Source organism: Haliotis asinina, chromosome 6 (assembly GCF_037392515.1).
Source record: "Haliotis asinina isolate JCU_RB_2024 chromosome 6, JCU_Hal_asi_v2, whole genome shotgun sequence".
NCBI lineage: Eukaryota > Metazoa > Mollusca > Gastropoda > Lepetellida > Haliotidae > Haliotis > Haliotis asinina.
Window position 1 is genome coordinate 42,293,580 of NC_090285.1, and position 24,934 is coordinate 42,318,513.

General features: G+C 46.7%; 5 protein-coding genes and 6 non-coding genes across 11 annotated transcripts; 6 read left to right on the top strand and 5 right to left on the bottom strand.

Moving 5' to 3' along the window:
• The first annotated feature begins 703 nt into the window (after positions 1 to 703).
• LOC137288389 (5S ribosomal RNA) lies at positions 704 to 822 on the top strand. The gene has a single exon (XR_010957163.1). It is a non-coding gene; the product is annotated as a 5S ribosomal RNA (ribosomal RNA).
• A 1,444-nt stretch (positions 823 to 2,266) lies between these two features.
• Positions 2,267 to 2,809, bottom strand: LOC137288228 (histone H1-delta-like; the record flags this gene model as incomplete). The annotated part of the gene is made up of 1 exon (XM_067820673.1): positions 2,267 to 2,809. A coding segment is annotated over exon 1 (543 nt), but the record flags the coding sequence as incomplete, so codon positions are not given.
• Positions 2,810 to 3,959: 1,150 nt separating this feature from the next.
• Positions 3,960 to 4,078, top strand: LOC137288401 (5S ribosomal RNA). The gene has a single exon (XR_010957174.1). It is a non-coding gene; the product is annotated as a 5S ribosomal RNA (ribosomal RNA).
• Positions 4,079 to 5,522: 1,444 nt separating this feature from the next.
• LOC137288229 (histone H1-delta-like) lies at positions 5,523 to 6,065 on the bottom strand (the record flags this gene model as incomplete). Its single annotated transcript, XM_067820674.1, has 1 exon — positions 5,523 to 6,065. A coding segment is annotated over exon 1 (543 nt), but the record flags the coding sequence as incomplete, so codon positions are not given.
• A 1,150-nt stretch (positions 6,066 to 7,215) lies between these two features.
• LOC137288292 (5S ribosomal RNA) lies at positions 7,216 to 7,334 on the top strand. Its single transcript, XR_010957071.1, has one exon. It is a non-coding gene; the product is annotated as a 5S ribosomal RNA (ribosomal RNA).
• A 1,444-nt stretch (positions 7,335 to 8,778) lies between these two features.
• LOC137288203 (histone H1-delta-like) lies at positions 8,779 to 9,321 on the bottom strand (the record flags this gene model as incomplete). The annotated part of the gene is made up of 1 exon (XM_067820644.1): positions 8,779 to 9,321. A coding segment is annotated over exon 1 (543 nt), but the record flags the coding sequence as incomplete, so codon positions are not given.
• An 8,293-nt stretch (positions 9,322 to 17,614) lies between these two features.
• On the top strand, positions 17,615 to 17,733 carry LOC137288334 (5S ribosomal RNA). Its single transcript, XR_010957111.1, has one exon. It is a non-coding gene; the product is annotated as a 5S ribosomal RNA (ribosomal RNA).
• A 1,443-nt stretch (positions 17,734 to 19,176) lies between these two features.
• LOC137288227 (histone H1-delta-like) lies at positions 19,177 to 19,719 on the bottom strand (the record flags this gene model as incomplete). Its single annotated transcript, XM_067820672.1, has 1 exon — positions 19,177 to 19,719. A coding segment is annotated over exon 1 (543 nt), but the record flags the coding sequence as incomplete, so codon positions are not given.
• Positions 19,720 to 20,869: 1,150 nt separating this feature from the next.
• LOC137288303 (5S ribosomal RNA) lies at positions 20,870 to 20,988 on the top strand. The gene has a single exon (XR_010957082.1). It is a non-coding gene; the product is annotated as a 5S ribosomal RNA (ribosomal RNA).
• A 1,444-nt stretch (positions 20,989 to 22,432) lies between these two features.
• Positions 22,433 to 22,975, bottom strand: LOC137288202 (histone H1-delta-like; the record flags this gene model as incomplete). Its single annotated transcript, XM_067820643.1, has 1 exon — positions 22,433 to 22,975. A coding segment is annotated over exon 1 (543 nt), but the record flags the coding sequence as incomplete, so codon positions are not given.
• A 1,153-nt stretch (positions 22,976 to 24,128) lies between these two features.
• LOC137288306 (5S ribosomal RNA) lies at positions 24,129 to 24,247 on the top strand. The gene has a single exon (XR_010957085.1). It is a non-coding gene; the product is annotated as a 5S ribosomal RNA (ribosomal RNA).
• The last annotated feature ends 687 nt before the right edge of the window (positions 24,248 to 24,934 follow it).

Genomic DNA, 24,934 nt, shown 5'->3' on the forward strand with positions numbered 1-24,934 from the left:
ACATCCCTCATTACTGCCTCTCAGACGTTAAAACAAGCACCCAAACAAAGGCAATGAAGCACGTTTATCTGACAAGTTCGCCATTTTGCGAGAGAAAACATTCGACACTGTTACTGAACACATGATCTGGGGCACTACATTTACTGTTGAAATTTGCTTTTTGCCTCATAAGTAAGTAGCTAGGATGTTTCTTTCAATGAAACGGTGTTCTAAGACGCGAATCTCGGCACACAAACGGGGCGCGAACCCCAGTATGTAGAGTAAGATGGACATCTATTATACAAGACGCTGTACAGAACGATACCAGCAGTCGATCGTCACAGATTAACTATTTTTGCCTGCCACGATTAACCCGACTTTCTTGACATCACGACAGTATGGGCCGTCATCGTTTTCAAATTAATTTTATTCGAAAAACAACATAGGCTGCATGCACGATCTCTATTGGGCGGGCGAAAACTGGATGTTTGGGGCGAGGGGGCGGGCGAAGTAGTGTGTCCTTTCTCGCAGCAGATGCGAACAGAAACAGCGTTCATATGTATCACAAGTACCAAATACTTGCCAGATACTGTAAAGGTAACACTCCAACATGAAAACACATGATTGTGTAAACCCACTGAAAATGCGAGGATGCTGTTTGATCGCAATGTCCCTTCCCCACTACCCCGTGTGTATATGTAGCCGAAGTTTGCCAGTGAGCGTTGTCTACGGCCATACCACGTTGAAAACACCGGTTCTCGTCCGATCACCGAAGTTAAGCAACGTCGGGCCCGGATAGTACTTGGATGGGTGACCGCCTGGGAACACCGGGTGCAGTAGACATTTTCATTTTCTCCTTTTTTATGTATATTTTTTTTTTATTTGTTTGTATTTCCACCACAAGGTGCATGTGTATCATTGACATCGGAAAGTCATGATACATTCTATTTCGTTTTGAATGGGCAAACTCCTGCATGCCTGAATATGCTTGTGAACGATTTGTTCTTACACACTTACATACCGAGGACTTTTCAGTTATGCTTCTCACCATTTTCCCCCGTCAGTTCACTCGACTACACATCATCTACTCTGAAGGCATGTATGTTTCATTCGCCACATGAAAGTGTCACTGTACTCCGACAATCAAACATGTCATTTACGATCTTACTTTCGTATATTAAAGGCTGCTTATGTCACATCACAATGTTGTTTGTATCAGGTCTCAGCGCACAACTCTTTGCCTATGCAGATGAGATAATAAGGAAAAGGTAAATCGCATTGAACGCCTGTTATAGGATTCACTGGTTTGCTGTAGGAAAATTACTTTCAAATCTGTGACAGCAAGCCCACAGTGATTCCCTGCTTTCTAAACACACATGGCATGACGATGCGGTTGGGTGGTGAATCAGTCAGCTATTTTATGTTTGCAGTTCTAGCTAGGTCACGCAGACGTACTTTACATGTATTAGACAGTATTTCCGTACCTTTACTTTGACACATAACAGCAGTGTTGCAGGCATTGGGGCGAATGTCAAACGCACACGCCTCACACGACCAAGGGTGCACAACTCTTGTCGCCCTAGTCCTGCATAGGCGAGGTGTGTGTCGGTAAAACACCCGGTGGATGTCAACGTGCTTGTGGAGCTACATGTACACACATAAAAGGAAATCTGTATTGACGATATCTGATATCATCAACACTTTACATGATGCATATACAATTTGCATTCTTTGCTTCACATCTTGCTTTGTTTATGTTAAACATTTGTAGTCTTTGCGTTTATTTTCCTTTGTTTATTATAGGGTCGGGTATCTGGCTTGGGTGTAATGTGTATGTGGGGTTATGTATTTTGATGGGGCTGGATCTAAGTGAAACAAAACAAGACACACCGGCCATTAGATGGGGTAGGGTTTTGAACGCCCACTATCATATCAATGTAGGAACATACTTATCAAATCCTTCTTTGCTCAATGCTGTATATGCTTTTGCTCAATGTATATGGTTTTACCGACACCTTCCTTGGGCAACGGTTTCTTTGCCTCACCTTTACGGTTAAGGCTCATTTTTTAATTATGATCAGTCTAAGCCATCATTCACACTATACCTGCTATCGCTGACACGCATTCTTTGTTATTTCTATGCTGCTGAAATAAATGGCATTGTTTTGTTATCAGTGTTTTCAAGTTTTCTTTTGGGGTATTTGGATGGCCCTGAAAAGGGCCTTTGGACCACAGAAATGTGGAGCGAAGGCGAGACAAAGAGACCTTAGGCCTTCTTTGGCTTGGTGGCCTTCTTCTTGGGGGTCTTGACCTTCTTGGGCTTGGCAGCTGCCTTCTTAGGGGTCTTTGCCTTCTTGGGCTTGGCTGCAGCTTTCACCTTCTTTGGTGACTTGGCGGCCTTCTTAGCGGCTGTCTTTGGCTTCTTGGCAGCAACTGGCTTCTTGACTTTCTTGGGAGATTTGGCAGCCTTCTTTGGCTTGGCAGCAGGCTTAGCCTTTTTGGGTTTTTCGGCTTTCTTCACCTCGCCAAGACGGAAGGACCCAGCAGCTCCAGTTCCCTTTGATTGCTTCAGTGCACCATTCTTGACTCCATTTTTCAAAGCAACCTTGACGCGAGCATTGATGGCGACCTGGTTGTCACCAACTTTGTAGTTGGCCAGGATGTATTTCAGTATAGCCTGTCGGGAAGAACCACCCCTCTCCTTCAAGGATGAAATAGCTTTCTTGATCATATCCACATAGGTGGGATGTGCGGCAACCTTCTTCGGCTTGGCAGCAGCTTTCTTCTTGGGAGTCTTGACAGCAGCGGGGGCAGCAGCAACATCAGCCATAGTGGTAGGTTTGAGTGCAGAAAGTCACGTCAGCTACAAACGGAGCACGGAGAGCGAATGCCTCTCCCCGACAGCCAGCCCGGGTGATACTACAGAGGCGCGGACGTCGGAGGAGACACCCTGCATGTTGTGGTGGCTAGCTGCTAGCTCGGGAGCGTGTGTGCTTTCTCGTGCATTTGTATCCGAATAATCACTTCTTAATCGAGGAAAGTTTCTATTTTAACTTCATGACTGGATGCAAAAATCATTTGGCTACATGTCTGTTACAATAACAACACTCACAGGTGAATGGTGAAGCCACACGGGCTATTTTCAGTGAAGCCATCGAGGCAAAAATGTAGACATCGTTCGTTTCAAAAGCACATTTCGAGGCTTTAGACTCAAATTCAATCATTTCAAATGTTGTATGTCGTTTCTCAAGATATCTAACTATGAAGGTAAACCCCAACATCCCTCATTACTGCCTCTCAGACGTTAAAACAAGCACCCAAACAAAGGCAATGAAGCACGTTTATCTGACAAGTTCGCCATTTTGCGAGAGAAAACATTCGACACTGTTACTGAACACATGATCTGGGGCACTACATTTACTGTTGAAATTTGCTTTTTGCCTCATAAGTAAGTAGCTAGGATGTTTCTTTCAATGAAACGGTGTTCTAAGACGCGAATCTCGGCACACAAACGGGGCGCGAACCCCAGTATGTAGAGTAAGATGGACATCTATTATACAAGACGCTGTACAGAACGATACCAGCAGTCGATCGTCACAGATTAACTATTTTTGCCTGCCACGATTAACCCGACTTTCTTGACATCACGACAGTATGGGCCGTCATCGTTTTCAAATTAATTTTATTCGAAAAACAACATAGGCTGCATGCACGATCTCTATTGGGCGGGCGAAAACTGGATGTTTGGGGCGAGGGGGCGGGCGAAGTAGTGTGTCCTTTCTCGCAGCAGATGCGAACAGAAACAGCGTTCATATGTATCACAAGTACCAAATACTTGCCAGATACTGTAAAGGTAACACTCCAACATGAAAACACATGATTGTGTAAACCCACTGAAAATGCGAGGATGCTGTTTGATCGCAATGTCCCTTCCCCACTACCCCGTGTGTATATGTAGCCGAAGTTTGCCAGTGAGCGTTGTCTACGGCCATACCACGTTGAAAACACCGGTTCTCGTCCGATCACCGAAGTTAAGCAACGTCGGGCCCGGATAGTACTTGGATGGGTGACCGCCTGGGAACACCGGGTGCAGTAGACATTTTCATTTTCTCCTTTTTTATGTATATTTTTTTTTTATTTGTTTGTATTTCCACCACAAGGTGCATGTGTATCATTGACATCGGAAAGTCATGATACATTCTATTTCGTTTTGAATGGGCAAACTCCTGCATGCCTGAATATGCTTGTGAACGATTTGTTCTTACACACTTACATACCGAGGACTTTTCAGTTATGCTTCTCACCATTTTCCCCCGTCAGTTCACTCGACTACACATCATCTACTCTGAAGGCATGTATGTTTCATTCGCCACATGAAAGTGTCACTGTACTCCGACAATCAAACATGTCATTTACGATCTTACTTTCGTATATTAAAGGCTGCTTATGTCACATCACAATGTTGTTTGTATCAGGTCTCAGCGCACAACTCTTTGCCTATGCAGATGAGATAATAAGGAAAAGGTAAATCGCATTGAACGCCTGTTATAGGATTCACTGGTTTGCTGTAGGAAAATTACTTTCAAATCTGTGACAGCAAGCCCACAGTGATTCCCTGCTTTCTAAACACACATGGCATGACGATGCGGTTGGGTGGTGAATCAGTCAGCTATTTTATGTTTGCAGTTCTAGCTAGGTCACGCAGACGTACTTTACATGTATTAGACAGTATTTCCGTACCTTTACTTTGACACATAACAGCAGTGTTGCAGGCATTGGGGCGAATGTCAAACGCACACGCCTCACACGACCAAGGGTGCACAACTCTTGTCGCCCTAGTCCTGCATAGGCGAGGTGTGTGTCGGTAAAACACCCGGTGGATGTCAACGTGCTTGTGGAGCTACATGTACACACATAAAAGGAAATCTGTATTGACGATATCTGATATCATCAACACTTTACATGATGCATATACAATTTGCATTCTTTGCTTCACATCTTGCTTTGTTTATGTTAAACATTTGTAGTCTTTGCGTTTATTTTCCTTTGTTTATTATAGGGTCGGGTATCTGGCTTGGGTGTAATGTGTATGTGGGGTTATGTATTTTGATGGGGCTGGATCTAAGTGAAACAAAACAAGACACACCGGCCATTAGATGGGGTAGGGTTTTGAACGCCCACTATCATATCAATGTAGGAACATACTTATCAAATCCTTCTTTGCTCAATGCTGTATATGCTTTTGCTCAATGTATATGGTTTTACCGACACCTTCCTTGGGCAACGGTTTCTTTGCCTCACCTTTACGGTTAAGGCTCATTTTTTAATTATGATCAGTCTAAGCCATCATTCACACTATACCTGCTATCGCTGACACGCATTCTTTGTTATTTCTATGCTGCTGAAATAAATGGCATTGTTTTGTTATCAGTGTTTTCAAGTTTTCTTTTGGGGTATTTGGATGGCCCTGAAAAGGGCCTTTGGACCACAGAAATGTGGAGCGAAGGCGAGACAAAGAGACCTTAGGCCTTCTTTGGCTTGGTGGCCTTCTTCTTGGGGGTCTTGACCTTCTTGGGCTTGGCAGCTGCCTTCTTAGGGGTCTTTGCCTTCTTGGGCTTGGCTGCAGCTTTCACCTTCTTTGGTGACTTGGCGGCCTTCTTAGCGGCTGTCTTTGGCTTCTTGGCAGCAACTGGCTTCTTGACTTTCTTGGGAGATTTGGCAGCCTTCTTTGGCTTGGCAGCAGGCTTAGCCTTTTTGGGTTTTTCGGCTTTCTTCACCTCGCCAAGACGGAAGGACCCAGCAGCTCCAGTTCCCTTTGATTGCTTCAGTGCACCATTCTTGACTCCATTTTTCAAAGCAACCTTGACGCGAGCATTGATGGCGACCTGGTTGTCACCAACTTTGTAGTTGGCCAGGATGTATTTCAGTATAGCCTGTCGGGAAGAACCACCCCTCTCCTTCAAGGATGAAATAGCTTTCTTGATCATATCCACATAGGTGGGATGTGCGGCAACCTTCTTCGGCTTGGCAGCAGCTTTCTTCTTGGGAGTCTTGACAGCAGCGGGGGCAGCAGCAACATCAGCCATAGTGGTAGGTTTGAGTGCAGAAAGTCACGTCAGCTACAAACGGAGCACGGAGAGCGAATGCCTCTCCCCGACAGCCAGCCCGGGTGATACTACAGAGGCGCGGACGTCGGAGGAGACACCCTGCATGTTGTGGTGGCTAGCTGCTAGCTCGGGAGCGTGTGTGCTTTCTCGTGCATTTGTATCCGAATAATCACTTCTTAATCGAGGAAAGTTTCTATTTTAACTTCATGACTGGATGCAAAAATCATTTGGCTACATGTCTGTTACAATAACAACACTCACAGGTGAATGGTGAAGCCACACGGGCTATTTTCAGTGAAGCCATCGAGGCAAAAATGTAGACATCGTTCGTTTCAAAAGCACATTTCGAGGCTTTAGACTCAAATTCAATCATTTCAAATGTTGTATGTCGTTTCTCAAGATATCTAACTATGAAGGTAAACCCCAACATCCCTCATTACTGCCTCTCAGACGTTAAAACAAGCACCCAAACAAAGGCAATGAAGCACGTTTATCTGACAAGTTCGCCATTTTGCGAGAGAAAACATTCGACACTGTTACTGAACACATGATCTGGGGCACTACATTTACTGTTGAAATTTGCTTTTTGCCTCATAAGTAAGTAGCTAGGATGTTTCTTTCAATGAAACGGTGTTCTAAGACGCGAATCTCGGCACACAAACGGGGCGCGAACCCCAGTATGTAGAGTAAGATGGACATCTATTATACAAGACGCTGTACAGAACGATACCAGCAGTCGATCGTCACAGATTAACTATTTTTGCCTGCCACGATTAACCCGACTTTCTTGACATCACGACAGTATGGGCCGTCATCGTTTTCAAATTAATTTTATTCGAAAAACAACATAGGCTGCATGCACGATCTCTATTGGGCGGGCGAAAACTGGATGTTTGGGGCGAGGGGGCGGGCGAAGTAGTGTGTCCTTTCTCGCAGCAGATGCGAACAGAAACAGCGTTCATATGTATCACAAGTACCAAATACTTGCCAGATACTGTAAAGATAACACTCCAACATGAAAACACATGATTGTGTAAACCCACTGAAAATGCGAGGATGCTGTTTGATCGCAATGTCCCTTCCCCACTACCCCGTGTGTATATGTAGCCGAAGTTTGCCAGTGAGCGTTGTCTACGGCCATACCACGTTGAAAACACCGGTTCTCGTCCGATCACCGAAGTTAAGCAACGTCGGGCCCGGATAGTACTTGGATGGGTGACCGCCTGGGAACACCGGGTGCAGTAGACATTTTCATTTTCTCCTTTTTTATGTATATTTTTTTTTTATTTGTTTGTATTTCCACCACAAGGTGCATGTGTATCATTGACATCGGAAAGTCATGATACATTCTATTTCGTTTTGAGTGGGCAAACTCCTGCATGCCTGAATATGCTTGTGAACGATTTGTTCTTACACACTTACATACCGAGGACTTTTCAGTTATGCTTCTCACCATTTTCCCCCGTCAGTTCACTCGACTACACATCATCTACTCTGAAGGCATGTATGTTTCATTCGCCACATGAAAGTGTCACTGTACTCCGACAATCAAACATGTCATTTACGATCTTACTTTCGTATATTAAAGGCTGCTTATGTCACATCACAATGTTGTTTGTATCAGGTCTCAGCGCACAACTCTTTGCCTATGCAGATGAGATAATAAGGAAAAGGTAAATCGCATTGAACGCCTGTTATAGGATTCACTGGTTTGCTGTAGGAAAATTACTTTCAAATCTGTGACAGCAAGCCCACAGTGATTCCCTGCTTTCTAAACACACATGGCATGACGATGCGGTTGGGTGGTGAATCAGTCAGCTATTTTATGTTTGCAGTTCTAGCTAGGTCACGCAGACGTACTTTACATGTATTAGACAGTATTTCCGTACCTTTACTTTGACACATAACAGCAGTGTTGCAGGCATTGGGGCGAATGTCAAACGCACACGCCTCACACGACCAAGGGTGCACAACTCTTGTCGCCCTAGTCCTGCATAGGCGAGGTGTGTGTCGGTAAAACACCCGGTGGATGTCAACGTGCTTGTGGAGCTACATGTACACACATAAAAGGAAATCTGTATTGACGATATCTGATATCATCAACACTTTACATGATGCATATACAATTTGCATTCTTTGCTTCACATCTTGCTTTGTTTATGTTAAACATTTGTAGTCTTTGCGTTTATTTTCCTTTGTTTATTTTAGGGTCGGGTATCTGGCTTGGGTGTAATGTGTATGTGGGGTTATGTATTTTGATGGGGCTGGATCTAAGTGAAACAAAACAAGACACACCGGCCATTAGATGGGGTAGGGGTTGGAACGCCCACTATCATATCAATGTAGGAACATACTTATCAAATCCTTCTTTGCTCAATGCTGTATATGCTTTTGCTCAATGTATATGGTTTTACCGACACCTTCCTTGGGCAACGGTTTCTTTGCCTCACCTTTACGGTTAAGGCTCACTTTTTAATTATGATCAGTCTAAGCCATCATTCACACTATACCTGCTATCGCTGACACGCATTCTTTGTTATTTCTATGCTGCTGAAATAAATGGCATTGTTTTGTTATCAGTGTTTTCAAGTTTTCTTTTGGGGTATTTGGATGGCCCTGAAAAGGGCCTTTGGACCACAGAAATGTGGAGCGAAGGCGAGACAAAGAGACCTTAGGCCTTCTTTGGCTTGGTGGCCTTCTTCTTGGGGGTCTTGACCTTCTTGGGTTTGGCAGCTGCCTTCTTAGGGGTCTTTGCCTTCTTGGGCTTGGCTGCAGCTTTCACCTTCTTTGGTGACTTGGCGGCCTTCTTAGCGGCTGTCTTTGGCTTCTTGGCAGCAACTGGCTTCTTGACTTTCTTGGGAGATTTGGCAGCCTTCTTTGGCTTGGTAGCAGGCTTAGCCTTCTTGGGTTTTTCGGCTTTCTTCACCTCGCCAAGACGGAAGGACCCAGCAGCTCCAGTTCCCTTTGATTGCTTCAGTGCACCATTCTTGACTCCATTTTTCAAAGCAACCTTGACGCGAGCATTGATGGCGACCTGGTTGTCACCAACTTTGTAGTTGGCCAGGATGTATTTCAGTATAGCCTGTCGGGAAGAACCACCCCTCTCCTTCAAGGATGAAATAGCTTTCTTGATCATATCCACATAGGTGGGATGTGCGGCAACCTTCTTCGGCTTGGCAGCAGCTTTCTTCTTGGGAGTCTTGACAGCAGCGGGGGCAGCAGCAACATCAGCCATAGTGGTAGGTTTGAGTGCAGAAAGTCACGTCAGCTACAAACGGAGCACGGAGAGCGAATGCCTCTCCCCGATCGTTCGTTCGTTAGTTTAGTGCTTTTGAGGTCGCCTTCGCCGGTTGGCATGTCGGCAGACCTATCCCTCCTTGGGATGCGTGGGGTGTCCCTCTTTGGGACGCATGGTTGCGGACGTGGTTGTGGCTGCCAAGGGCTGGGGGTGTCCCACTTTGGGACGCATGGGCCGTTGCTGGTGTCGGTGCTTGATGGGGGAGTGGGGTACACAGTGGCCTGTGTAATGGGTTTTTTTTTTTTTTTTTTTTTTTTTTTTTTTTTTTTTTTTTTTTTTTTTTTTTTCGTACGGGAGTAGACACGGCCACTCCCCTCGCTATTTGCTGGGGAGTAGACACGGCTACTCCCCGACTTCACCCTGGGAGTGGGCACGGCCATTCCCCTCGCTATCTACTGGGGAGTAGGCACGGCTACTCTCCGACTTCACCCTGGGAGTGGGCACGGCCACTCCCCTCGCTATCTGTTGGGGAGTAGACACGGCCACTCCCCGACTTCATCCTGGGAATGGGCACGGCCACTCCCCTCGCTATGTGTTGGGGAGTAGACACGGCCACTCCCCGACTTCATCCTGGGAGTGGGCACGGCCACTCCTCTGGCTATCTGCTGGGGAGTAGACACGGCCACTCTCCGGCTTGACCCTGAGAGCGGGCACGGCCACTCCCTTAGCTCTCTGCCGGGGAGTGGACGCAGCCACTCCCTCCCATACCTGCTTCTGGAGCGGATATGGCCTCTCCATTGTGGTTACCTATGCTTACCTTGTTCTGTTTTTGTCCCTCCTTGGGACGCATGTGGTTGTTAATTGCCGACACACGTGCAATGGTCCCAGACTATGGTGGGGAGTTTCAAACCATGGTGCGGTTGGGTTGAGACCTTGGGGATGGGAGCTTGGGTGCAATAATATCCCTGTGTCTGTAACAAACCGGAGGACTGGCTGATTGATATAATTTCTCTATATATACTGACATAGTTCACTGTCCAGAAGAAAGTTTGCTAGTGGCTTATACATTGAATGGTGCTCCGTGTGAGCCAGCAACTGCTTTGCTGTCAACGTATCTAGTTTGGTTTCTTCTTTAAGTGTCTGCCTGATCGTGTCAAATCGTAGGCAGTCCAGCATGATATGAGGGACGGTGGCCTTGGTGTGGCATGTTGGACAGTCTTTGTATGAGGTTTTGGTGGTACCTAGCCTCAGGCGTGTGATCATAATATCCACTCGCCTGTTTTGTGAGGGGCCTGGTAGCTTCCCTTTCACACTGGGGCGGAGTTGATGTAACCATCTGCCTTTGTCTGAGGTGTCCCATAGCCTCTGCCACTTGCTAGTGATTGAATTCTGGATCATACTTCGGATTTCGCTTTTTGAATAGGGATGTTCCAGTGACACATTCAATTCTAGCGCCTGTCTGGCTAGTTTGTCCGCTCTCTCATTGCCGGGTATACCAACGTGAGATGGTATCCAGCACAGCGTGACCTCCTTCTCATTTTCCTGTCTTAGTTTCTGAATGAGAACCAGGATCTCATGGATGGTGTCGGGTCTACTACTGGAGTGCTTGGTTGCCAGTGACTGTATTGCACTGAGTGAGTCTGAGAGGATAACCACTCTTTTCTCATGTAGGTTGCGACAATACCTAAGTGCATGGTGTATGGCTTCCAGCTCTGCAGTGTAGACCGATTGACCGTCCGGCAGGCGTGCCGAGATTGTGTGGTTGGAGGTGGCTGTGTGGATGAGGATACCGTAGGCGGTTCTGTTTCTCACGGGATCTTTTGATCCGTCAGTATATATGTGCGCCGAGTCCTCGTAAACCGTGTCAATCCTACTGAGCGCTCTGACACGTAGTAGCATTGGATTCTCACTTTTAGGCGGTTCATTTGTGAGAGTGGTGTCGACATTTGGAGACCGGAGTCTCCATGGAGGACATTGCACTGTCATTGGTTGGGTTGGAGGTTCTACCTGGTCGCATCCATGCTCTCGCCTTAGCTGGATGACCCTGAGCCCACCTGGCGTTGTGTTGGGTCTCTTTTTAAGCCACGCTTTGGTTCTACCAGAGTAGAGTTTCTCCTCCCACAACCTAGTGACGAGTGGATTGGAGCAGCGACTCCAATAGTTCAATGTCAGTTTCTCTCGCCTGAGATGGAGTGGTAGCTCCCCAGTTTCCACTAATAGGGCCTGGTGGGAGGTACAGGTCGCCGCGCCTGTGACCAGTTTAAGAGCTTGGTATTGAATGTTTTCAAGCCGGCTCAGAGCCGATTGGGAAGCACTGTGGTAGGCTTCGCACCCATAGTCTATTTTACTCCTGATTAGGGACTTATAGAGGGTCAAGAGTGTTTCACTATTCGCTCCCCATGAGCTGCCGGATACAGCTCTCATAGCGTTGAGGTCCTTCTGACAACTCTGGGTGATATTGTCTATATGTTTGGCCCAGGTGAGATGTTGATCGAAGGTTACCCCGAGAAACTTGGCTGATTTCTCAAATTTGACCTCTTTGCCCTTGAGTTTTAGACAGGGTGTGTGGCTTACACGGCAACCCTTACGCTTGAAAACCACTCCTACTGTTTTCTCAGGCGAGATAGTGAAACCCCATTTGTCGCACCATTGTTCCACCCCATCGAGAGCTTCCCTGAGTTGAGCCTGGATCTTGGATAGCTCTCGATGTCTGACCCATACAGCCCCGTCATCGGCGAACTTAGAGGTGTTGGTGTAACTGTCCCGTGGGACGTGTTCAAATAGGTCGTCAATCATGATATTGAATAGCGTGGGACTGATAATGCTTCCTTGCGGTGTGCCATTATCTAACCTGTGTCGCTCAGACAGGTGGTCCCCGAGGAGGACTGATATCGACCTTTCTTGCAAGAAACTTTGAACATAATTTGCCATTTTCCCTCGTACACCAACATTCTCTAGTTTAAGGAGGAGTCCATCGTGCCATACCATGTCAAATGCTTTGCTGAAGTCTAGGAAGACAGCAGCTAGGTACTCTTTCTTGACTTGGGCTAATCTTATATCACTTTCCAGTCGGAAAATGTGGTCAAGACATGAGCGGTTCGATCTAAACCCGCTTTGGTCATGAGATAGGTGTCCGTTTGTTTCAAGGTGATGCTTTAGGCGTATATTCACCATTGCCTCCATACTCTTGCACAGATTTGATGTTAGGGATATTGGGCGATATGAGTTGGCGGACGCCTTCTCCTTTCCTGGTTTGAGCAGAGGTATGACTGCCGCATGTTTCCATGCTGCAGGTACCTCCCCCCTATCCCATATCAGATTGTACAATTGTACGACGACTTTGGCTACGCTGTCAGGCAACCTTTTTAGCATCTCATAGCTGACCATGTCCTCTCCGGGACTAGTACCTTTTTTGTGGTGTATGGCAGTTCTGAACTCCTCCACACTGAAGCATTGATTATAGGCATGCTGTTCGCCTGGGGGCTGTTTGGGCCGTTGCGGTGGCTTCTCTGACTTTGTAAACTCTTCAGAGAAGTTGTTGCTGCTACTGACAGAGGCAAAGTGGGTGGCTAAGATACTGGCTTTTTCCGGTATGGAAGTAGCCCCTGTTATCTTGGGATTGCAAGCGGACTTGCGTTTCCCTCTGATAGCATGTATCTTTTGCCAGACCTGTTTACTGTTTGTTTTGTGGTTGAGCGATCCACAGAACTTTTGCCATGAGTCAGCTCTGGCCTGATCAATGAGATCTTTAACTTTTTTCCTGGCTTCTCGGACTTGTCCTACGGCAGATTTGTCCCTTTGTAACCTGTTTAGAGCCTTTTTCCTAATGCGTCTAGCTTTGGCTATTTCCTCATTCCACCATGGGACGGCACGGGAGCCGTGTTTTGGCTGGGTGAGAGGTATTGAAGCCCGGGCCGCTTTGTATATAGCTGACGTTAGGTTGAGGCTGAAGGTTTCGATATCATCAGAGATGATTTCAGACGGGTCCAATTTATTGCATTCCGTACTGAATAGGGACCAATCTGCTTTGGAGAAGTTCCACCGCTCTCTAGGATTTATGTGGTGGTCGCATAGAGGAGGTGTGCCAAGGTGTGTGATGCACGGATAGTGATCACTTCCCATACTGTCATCATGGACCTGCCATTGGCAATCGTGGGCTAGGTCGTTTGTGGCAATAGCAAGATCTAGGCCTGTCCATCCGCCCCTGATGGGACAATGTCTAGTTGGAGAGCCGTCATTCAGAATTATGAGTCCTCGTGACTCCACCCAGTCCTCCACCATCCTGCCGAAGCAGTCTGAGTGTTTGGCTCCTTCGTCCCACAGCGGGCTGTGGGCGTTGAAGTCGCCGAGGATTAGGCCTGAATGCCCGACCAGGTCCATGAGTTTGTTAAGCTCGTGGATGTTGGTGGGTTCGGCAGTCCTGTGATAGACATTTGCGATTTTGATTTCTTTGCTATTTGCCAACGTGACTGAGATGACTTGGGTTTCAAGGCTTCCCACCTCTGATACGACCATACTGGATGTACAATTGTCGGCGACAAAAGTAACCAGTCCACCACCTGTCCGCCCCGTTCTATCTTTGCGGTATTGTATGAAGCCAGGCATGTTAAAGTTTGTTCTCTTCCCCAGTTTCGCTTCTTGAATTAGAATAACGTGGGGTGTCAGTGCCTTTTGCTGAACTAGGGCTTTGAGTTCGTGGCCGTTTGACCTCAGGCCGTTGGCATTCCATTGCAGTATTTTTAGGTACATGATGACAGTATTTGCCCAAGCTTTTTAATTGAGATTGTTAATCTGCTGTTTGAGATAGGTTGCAGATTGCCCGTAGGACAGCAGTTTGGTGGCCAGTTCCCATAGAATAATGAGATTTGACCCCTCATTGCTGTCCTGTCGTGTGCCTAGTTTGAGTAAGGCGGCACAAACGAATTCAACCAGTGTGTCTGGGATTGTCTGGTTGTGGGCTGCTTGGGTGCTGTCTGTACCTGGTCCAGCATGCCTAACGCCGTTTTGTGTGGTCTCAACGGTGTTGGGAGCCACTTTTGTTTGGCCTTTTTTGCCCCGTTTGCCTCTTGGCCTTCTCCGCTTGGGTTTGGTTTTACCCTCACCCTTGACACTGGTTGCCGCAGTGTCGTTTCGATTCTGTGGCTTGGCGGTTGACTTATCCTCATTTCCCGCCTTACCGCTTCCCTTAGCCGCTTGTGCGTGCTTTTTTTGTAAAGTCTCCGTGTTTAGACTTTTTCTTTTAGTCTGCCTGCTCCTGCAGAAGTTCGAGAGGGCTGAGTGCCCTTGAACTTTGCAGTTCCTGCAATAGGGTGAGCAGTTGCCCTTGCAGACACTCTCTGGCTTGGAGCATGTCCTGCATTTTGCCTCGCTGCGACAATTTGCTTTCACATGTCCATAGCAGAGGCACTTCACGCACTGCTTGGGTCGCTTGAGGTAGGGTAGTGTTGCCACTACCTTACCTGCCACTCTGATCGTGTCTGGCACCTGTGTGCCTATTATGGTGAGTATTACTACTCTGGTGTTTTGCCCTTGGCTTTTAATCCTATACATGTCGCTGATAATAGGATCGCGCTGGGTTGGGTCGATTAGCTGCTGGTCGCTAATCTTCTTGTCTAGATGCACCGCGCATCTGGCGTGAGAGACCCACCCTGGTACTTTCCATATTACCGTTTCGCCAAGGATTTTGTTGGGGAGGCGTAAGGATTCATTTACGTTGTTGCCGCTGACAACGTATCCCCTGTTTGCTTTATTTATTTTGTGGATGGAGATGGACTTGCTAAGCTCCTCCTTAAGGGCTTGGGCTGTGACCCTGCTGGTGAGGGTGAGGTTGTAGTCTTTACAGTAGACTAGCCTCTCCCACGCCAGCTGTTTTGGAGGGTTAACCTTAGCCGGGGCTTTGGTTTGTTTAGCAGTGTCCTTGGATCTCTTAGAGTTCCTGATCCAAAGCTCATTTATCTGTTCCCTTTCCGACAAGCTGAGCCCGCTGAAACTGATTCCCCCTTCAGGCAATTTCATCGCGGCTTGCGCGTATGAGAAGTTTGCCGTTGCAAACTTTCTCTTTTTAGGGTTCTCAGTTTCTGGGCTGAAGTGCAGCTTTGTCTTCCCGGGACGGAGCTGGGCAAGTTCTCCGTTTTCCAGAGTAGAGCTGTCTCTTATGGGGTTGGGCATTCCCCTCTGAGGGCTGGGCATTCCCTCGGTTTCGGACTCAGAGTCCATTTCTATATTTGGTGGGGTAGTCACGGCTACCCCTATGCGTGTATGTTGGCCCCGAGAGCTGGGCGGGCTCTCGGGCTCGATCCCCGTGGGAGTCGAGTCCTGGCCAGGGGGCGGCATATCCCCATTTAGGCCAGTTGCCTCTCCGGGAGCAGACACGGCTGCTTCCCCCGTTTTGTTGGGAATAGTCACGGCTATTCCCTTTTTGTAACAGCGAGCTCCCCCTCGCTTCTTCTCCCTTCTTTTCTCTCTTTGGGGAGCAGACACGGCCACTCCCCTGCGTTTTGGGGTGGTCACGGCCACTCCCTTCTTATTTGGGGTGGACACGGCCATCCCCTTCCTCTCCTTGCAGGGAGTGTACACGGCCACTCCCTCCTTGTCACCATAGGGAGTGGACACGGCCACTTCCTTTCCTTCACTATTGGGGACGGACACGGCCGTCCCCCTCTTCCTCTCTTTGGGAGTGGACACGGCCACTCCCCCCGTTACACAAAAGGCAGTGGACACGGCCACTTCCTTAGCCTCACCGTGGGGGACGGACACGGCCGTCCCCCTCTTCCTCTCTTTGGGAGTGGACACGGCCACTCCCCCCGTTACACAAAAGGCAGTGGACACGGCCACTTCCTTAGCCTCACCGTGGGGGACGGACACGGCCGTCCCCCTCTTCCTCTCTTTGGGAGTGGACACGGCCACTCCCTTCGTTACCCCGTAGGGAGCGGACACGGCCGCTCCCTTAGCCTCGCCATTGGGGACGGACACGTCCGTCCCCTTTTCCCTCTCTTTGGGAGTGGACACGGCCACTCCCTTCCTCTCCTTCGCTTTATCATGTTTCCTGCTGTGGACCTGGGCGGTCACTAAGAAGGTGTTCCCTTCCATTTCTGGTCGGGAACAGTCCCTGTGAGATCCTCACAGCGACTTGCCTTCTTGGTTTTTTCCTTCTGCTTTCCTCCGAGGTCCTTCTAGCTTCGCAGCTGAGCTGCAGATGCTCTCCCCGACAGCCAGCCCGGGTGATACTACAGAGGCGCGGACGTCGGAGGAGACACCCTGCATCATGCTGTGGCTGCTAGCTGCTAGCTCGGGAGCGTGTGTGCTTTCTCGTGCATTTGTATCCGAATAATCACTTCTTAATCGAGGAAAGTTTCTATTTTAACTTCATGACTGGATGCAAAAATCATTTGGCTACATGTCTGTTACAATAACAACACTCACAGGTGAATGGTGAAGCCACACGGGCTATTTTCAGTGAAGCCATCGAGGCAAAAATGTAGACATCGTTCGTTTCAAAAGTACATTTCGAGGCTTTAGACTCAAATTCAATCATTTCAAATGTTGTATGTCGTTTCTCAAGATATCTAACTATGAAGGTAAACCCCAACATCCCTCATTACTGCCTCTCAGACGTTAAAACAAGCACCCAAACAAAGGCAATGAAGCACGTTTATCTGACAAGTTCGCCATTTTGCGAGAGAAAACATTCGACACTGTTACTGAACACATGATCTGGGGCACTACATTTACTGTTGAAATTTGCTTTTTGCCTCATAAGTAAGTAGCTAGGATGTTTCTTTCAATGAAACGGTGTTCTAAGACGCGAATCTCGGCACACAAACGGGGCGCGAACCCCAGTATGTAGAGTAAGATGGACATCTATTATACAAGACGCTGTACAGAACGATACCAGCAGTCGATCGTCACAGATTAACTATATTTGCCTGCCACGATTAACCCGACTTTCTTGACATCACGACAGTATGGGCCGTCATCGTTTTCAAATTAATTTTATTCGAAAAACAACATAGGCTGCATGCACGATCTCTATTGGGCGGGCGAAAACTGGATGTTTGGGGCGAGGGGGCGGGCGAAGTAGTGTGTCCTTTCTCGCAGCAGATGCGCACAGAAACAGCGTTCATATGTATCACAAGTACCAAATACTTGCCAGATACTGTAAAGATAACACTCCAACATGAAAACACATGATTGTGTAAACCCACTGAAAATGCGAGGATGCTGTTTGATCGCAATGTCCCTTCCCCACTACCCCGTGTGTATATGTAGCCAAAGTTTGCCAGTGAGCGTTGTCTACGGCCATACCACGTTGAAAACACCGGTTCTCGTCCGATCACCGAAGTTAAGCAAGGTCGGGCCCGGATAGTACTTGGATGGGTGACTGCCTGGGAACACCGGGTGCAGTAGACATTTTCATTTTCTCCTTTTTTATGTATATTTTTTTTTATTTGTTTGTATTTCCACCACAAGGTGCATGTGTATCATTGACATCGGAAAGTCATGATACATTCTATTTCGTTTTGAATGGGCAAACTCCTGCATGCCTGAATATGCTTGTGAACGATTTGTTCTTACACACTTACATACCGAGGACTTTTCAGTTATGCTTCTCACCATTTTCCCCCGTCAGTTCACTCGACTACTCATCATCTACTCTGAAGGCATGTATGTTTCATTCGCCACATGAAAGTGTCACTGTACTCCGACAATCAAACATGTCATTTACGATCTTACTTTCGTATATTAAAGGCTGCTTATGTCACATCACAATGTTGTTTGTATCAGGTCTCAGCGCACAACTCTTTGCCTATGCAGATGAGATAATAAGGAAAAGGTAAATCGCATTGAACGCCTGCTATAGGATTCACTGGTTTGCTGTAGGAAAATTACTTTCAAATCTGTGACAGCAAGCCCACAGTGATTCCCTGCTTTCTAAACACACATGGCATGACGATGCGGTTGGGTGGTGAATCAGTCAGCTATTTTATGTTTGCAGTTCTAGCTAGGTCACGCAGACGTACTTTACATGTATTAGACAGTATTTCCGTACCTTTACTTTGACACATAACAGCAGTGTTGCAGGCATTGGGGCGAATGTCAAACGCACACGCCTCACACGACCAAGGGTGCACAACTCTTGTCGCCCTAGTCCTGCATAGGCGAGGTGTGTGTCGGTAAAACACCCGGTGGATGTCAACGTGCTTGTGGAGCTACATGTACACACATAAAAGGAAATCTGTATTGACGATATCTGATATCATCAACACTTTACATGATGCATATACAATTTGCATTCTTTGCTTCACATCTTGCTTTGTTTATGTTAAACATTTGTAGTCTTTGCGTTTATTTTCCTTTGTTTATTATAGGGTCGGGTATCTGGCTTGGGTGTAATGTGTATGTGGGGTTATGTATTTTGATGGGGCTGGATCTAAGTGAAACAAAACAAGACACACCGGCCATTAGATGGGGTAGGGGTTGGAACGCCCACTATCATATCAATGTAGGAACATACTTATCAAATCCTTCTTTGCTCAATGCTGTATATGCTTTTGCTCAATGTATATGGTTTTACCGACACCTTCCTTGGGCAACGGTTTCTTTGCCTCACCTTTACGGTTAAGGCTCATTTTTTAATTATGATCAGTCTAAGCCATCATTCACACTATACCTGCTATCGCTGACACGCATTCTTTGTTATTTCTATGCTGCTGAAATAAATGGCATTGTTTTGTTATCAGTGTTTTCAAGTTTTCTTTTGGGGTATTTGGATGGCCCTGAAAAGGGCCTTTGGACCACAGAAATGTGGAGCGAAGGCGAGACAAAGAGACCTTAGGCCTTCTTTGGCTTGGTGGCCTTCTTCTTGGGGGTCTTGACCTTCTTGGGTTTGGCAGCTGCCTTCTTAGGGGTCTTTGCCTTCTTGGGCTTGGCTGCAGCTTTCACCTTCTTTGGTGACTTGGCGGCCTTCTTAGCGGCTGTCTTTGGCTTCTTGGCAGCAACTGGCTTCTTGACTTTCTTGGGAGATTTGGCAGCCTTCTTTGGCTTGGCAGCAGGCTTAGCCTTTTTGGGTTTTTCGGCTTTCTTCACCTCGCCAAGACGGAAGGACCCAGCAGCTCCAGTTCCCTTTGATTGCTTCAGTGCACCATTCTTGACTCCATTTTTCAAAGCAACCTTGACGCGAGCATTGATGGCGACCTGGTTGTCACCAACTTTGTAGTTGGCCAGGATGTATTTCAGTATAGCCTGTCGGGAAGAACCACCCCTCTCCTTCAAGGATGAAATAGCTTTCTTGATCATATCCACATAGGTGGGATGTGCGGCAACCTTCTTCGGCTTGGCAGCAGCTTTCTTCTTGGGAGTCTTGACAGCAGCGGGGGCAGCAGCAACATCAGCCATAGTGGTAGGTTTGAGTGCAGAAAGTCACGTCAGCTACAAACGGAGCACGGAGAGCGAATGCCTCTCCCCGACAGCCAGCCCGGGTGATACTACAGAGGCGCGGACGTCGGAGGAGACACCCTGCATGTTGTGGTGGCTAGCTGCTAGCTCGGGAGCGTGTGTGCTTTCTCGTGCATTTGTATCCGAATAATCACTTCTTAATCGAGGAAAGTTTCTATTTTAACTTCATGACTGGATGCAAAAATCATTTGGCTACATGTCTGTTACAATAACAACACTCACAGGTGAATGGTGAAGCCACACGGGCTATTTTCAGTGAAGCCATCGAGGCAAAAATGTAGACATCGTTCGTTTCAAAAGCACATTTCGAGGCTTTAGACTCAAATTCAATCATTTCAAATGTTGTATGTCGTTTCTCAAGATATCTAACTATGAAGGTAAACCCCAACATCCCTCATTACTGCCTCTCAGACGTTAAAACAAGCACCCAAACAAAGGCAATGAAGCACGTTTATCTGACAAGTTCGCCATTTTGCGAGAGAAAACATTCGACACTGTTACTGAACACATGATCTGGGGCACTACATTTACTGTTGAAATTTGCTTTTTGCCTCATAAGTAAGTAGCTAGGATGTTTCTTTCAATGAAACGGTGTTCTAAGACGCGAATCTCGGCACACAAACGGGGCGCGAACCCCAGTATGTAGAGTAAGATGGACATCTATTATACAAGACGCTGTACAGAACGATACCAGCAGTCGATCGTCACAGATTAACTATTTTTGCCTGCCACGATTAACCCGACTTTCTTGACATCACGACAGTATGGGCCGTCATCGTTTTCAAATTAATTTTATTCGAAAAACAACATAGGCTGCATGCACGATCTCTATTGGGCGGGCGAAAACTGGATGTTTGGGGCGAGGGGGCGGGCGAAGTAGTGTGTCCTTTCTCGCAGCAGATGCGAACAGAAACAGCGTTCATATGTATCACAAGTACCAAATACTTGCCAGATACTGTAAAGATAACACTCCAACATGAAAACACATGATTGTGTAAACCCACTGAAAATGCGAGGATGCTGTTTGATCGCAATGTCCCTTCCCCACTACCCCGTGTGTATATGTAGCCGAAGTTTGCCAGTGAGCGTTGTCTACGGCCATACCACGTTGAAAACACCGGTTCTCGTCCGATCACCGAAGTTAAGCAACGTCGGGCCCGGATAGTACTTGGATGGGTGACCGCCTGGGAACACCGGGTGCAGTAGACATTTTCATTTTCTCCTTTTTTATGTATATTTTTTTTTTATTTGTTTGTATTTCCACCACAAGGTGCATGTGTATCATTGACATCGGAAAGTCATGATACATTCTATTTCGTTTTGAGTGGGCAAACTCCTGCATGCCTGAATATGCTTGTGAACGATTTGTTCTTACACACTTACATACCGAGGACTTTTCAGTTATGCTTCTCACCATTTTCCCCCGTCAGTTCACTCGACTACACATCATCTACTCTGAAGGCATGTATGTTTCATTCGCCACATGAAAGTGTCACTGTACTCCGACAATCAAACATGTCATTTACGATCTTACTTTCGTATATTAAAGGCTGCTTATGTCACATCACAATGTTGTTTGTATCAGGTCTCAGCGCACAACTCTTTGCCTATGCAGATGAGATAATAAGGAAAAGGTAAATCGCATTGAACGCCTGTTATAGGATTCACTGGTTTGCTGTAGGAAAATTACTTTCAAATCTGTGACAGCAAGCCCACAGTGATTCCCTGCTTTCTAAACACACATGGCATGACGATGCGGTTGGGTGGTGAATCAGTCAGCTATTTTATGTTTGCAGTTCTAGCTAGGTCACGCAGACGTACTTTACATGTATTAGACAGTATTTCCGTACCTTTACTTTGACACATAACAGCAGTGTTGCAGGCATTGGGGCGAATGTCAAACGCACACGCCTCACACGACCAAGGGTGCACAACTCTTGTCGCCCTAGTCCTGCATAGGCGAGGTGTGTGTCGGTAAAACACCCGGTGGATGTCAACGTGCTTGTGGAGCTACATGTACACACATAAAAGGAAATCTGTATTGACGATATCTGATATCATCAACACTTTACATGATGCATATACAATTTGCATTCTTTGCTTCACATCTTGCTTTGTTTATGTTAAACATTTGTAGTCTTTGCGTTTATTTTCCTTTGTTTATTTTAGGGTCGGGTATCTGGCTTGGGTGTAATGTGTATGTGGGGTTATGTATTTTGATGGGGCTGGATCTAAGTGAAACAAAACAAGACACACCGGCCATTAGATGGGGTAGGGGTTGGAACGCCCACTATCATATCAATGTAGGAACATACTTATCAAATCCTTCTTTGCTCAATGCTGTATATGCTTTTGCTCAATGTATATGGTTTTACCGACACCTTCCTTGGGCAACGGTTTCTTTGCCTCACCTTTACGGTTAAGGCTCACTTTTTAATTATGATCAGTCTAAGCCATCATTCACACTATACCTGCTATCGCTGACACGCATTCTTTGTTATTTCTATGCTGCTGAAATAAATGGCATTGTTTTGTTATCAGTGTTTTCAAGTTTTCTTTTGGGGTATTTGGATGGCCCTGAAAAGGGCCTTTGGACCACAGAAATGTGGAGCGAAGGCGAGACAAAGAGACCTTAGGCCTTCTTTGGCTTGGTGGCCTTCTTCTTGGGGGTCTTGACCTTCTTGGGTTTGGCAGCTGCCTTCTTAGGGGTCTTTGCCTTCTTGGGCTTGGCTGCAGCTTTCACCTTCTTTGGTGACTTGGCGGCCTTCTTAGCGGCTGTCTTTGGCTTCTTGGCAGCAACTGGCTTCTTGACTTTCTTGGGAGATTTGGCAGCCTTCTTTGGCTTGGTAGCAGGCTTAGCCTTCTTGGGTTTTTCGGCTTTCTTCACCTCGCCAAGACGGAAGGACCCAGCAGCTCCAGTTCCCTTTGATTGCTTCAGTGCACCATTCTTGACTCCATTTTTCAAAGCAACCTTGACGCGAGCATTGATGGCGACCTGGTTGTCACCAACTTTGTAGTTGGCCAGGATGTATTTCAGTATAGCCTGTCGGGAAGAACCACCCCTCTCCTTCAAGGATGAAATAGCTTTCTTGATCATATCCACATAGGTGGGATGTGCGGCAACCTTCTTCGGCTTGGCAGCAGCTTTCTTCTTGGGAGTCTTGACAGCAGCGGGGGCAGCAGCAACATCAGCCATAGTGGTAGGTTTGAGTGCAGAAAGTCACGTCAGCTACAAACGGAGCACGGAGAGCGAATGCCTCTCCCCGACAGCCAGCCCGGGTGATACTACAGAGGCGCGGACGTCGGAGGAGACACCCTGCATCATGCTGTGGCTGCTAGCTGCTAGCTCGGGAGCGTGTGTGCTTTCTCGTGCATTTGTATCCGAATAATCACTTCTTAATCGAGGAAAGTTTCTATTTTAACTTCATGACTGGATGCAAAAATCATTTGGCTACATGTCTGTTACAATAACAACACTCACAGGTGAATGGTGAAGCCACACGGGCTATTTTCAGTGAAGCCATCGAGGCAAAAATGTAGACATCGTTCGTTTCAAAAGTACATTTCGAGGCTTTAGACTCAAATTCAATCATTTCAAATGTTGTATGTCGTTTCTCAAGATATCTAACTATGAAGGTAAACCCCAACATCCCTCATTACTGCCTCTCAGACGTTAAAACAAGCACCCAAACAAAGGCAATGAAGCACGTTTATCTGACAAGTTCGCCATTTTGCGAGAGAAAACATTCGACACTGTTACTGAACACATGATCTGGGGCACTACATTTACTGTTGAAATTTGCTTTTTGCCTCATAAGTAAGTAGCTAGGATGTTTCTTTCAATGAAACGGTGTTCTAAGACGCGAATCTCGGCACACAAACGGGGCGCGAACCCCAGTATGTAGAGTAAGATGGACATCTATTATACAAGACGCTGTACAGAACGATACCAGCAGTCGATCGTCACAGATTAACTATATTTGCCTGCCACGATTAACCCGACTTTCTTGACATCACGACAGTATGGGCCGTCATCGTTTTCAAATTAATTTTATTCGAAAAACAACATAGGCTGCATGCACGATCTCTATTGGGCGGGCGAAAACTGGATGTTTGGGGCGAGGGGGCGGGCGAAGTAGTGTGTCCTTTCTCGCAGCAGATGCGCACAGAAACAGCGTTCATATGTATCACAAGTACCAAATACTTGCCAGATACTGTAAAGATAACACTCCAACATGAAAACACATGATTGTGTAAACCCACTGAAAATGCGAGGATGCTGTTTGATCGCAATGTCCCTTCCCCACTACCCCGTGTGTATATGTAGCCAAAGTTTGCCAGTGAGCGTTGTCTACGGCCATACCACGTTGAAAACACCGGTTCTCGTCCGATCACCGAAGTTAAGCAAGGTCGGGCCCGGATAGTACTTGGATGGGTGACCGCCTGGGAACACCGGGTGCAGTAGACATTTTCATTTTCTCCTTTTTTATGTATATTTTTTTTTATTTGTTTGTATTTCCACCACAAGGTGCATGTGTATCATTGACATCGGAAAGTCATGATACATTCTATTTCGTTTTGAATGGGCAAACTCCTGCATGCCTGAATATGCTTGTGAACGATTTGTTCTTACACACTTACATACCGAGGACTTTTCAGTTATGCTTCTCACCATTTTCCCCCGTCAGTTCACTCGACTACTCATCATCTACTCTGAAGGCATGTATGTTTCATTCGCCACATGAAAGTGTCACTGTACTCCGACAATCAAACATGTCATTTACGATCTTACTTTCGTATATTAAAGGCTGCTTATGTCACATCACAATGTTGTTTGTATCAGGTCTCAGCGCACAACTCTTTGCCTATGCAGATGAGATAATAAGGAAAAGGTAAATCGCATTGAACGCCTGCTATAGGATTCACTGGTTTGCTGTAGGAAAATTACTTTCAAATCTGTGACAGCAAGCCCACAGTGATTCCCTGCTTTCTAAACACACATGGCATGACGATGCGGTTGGGTGGTGAATCAGTCAGCTATTTTATGTTTGCAGTTCTAGCTAGGTCACGCAGACGTACTTTACATGTATTAGACAGTATTTCCGTACCTTTACTTTGACACATAACAGCAGTGTTGCAGGCATTGGGGCGAATG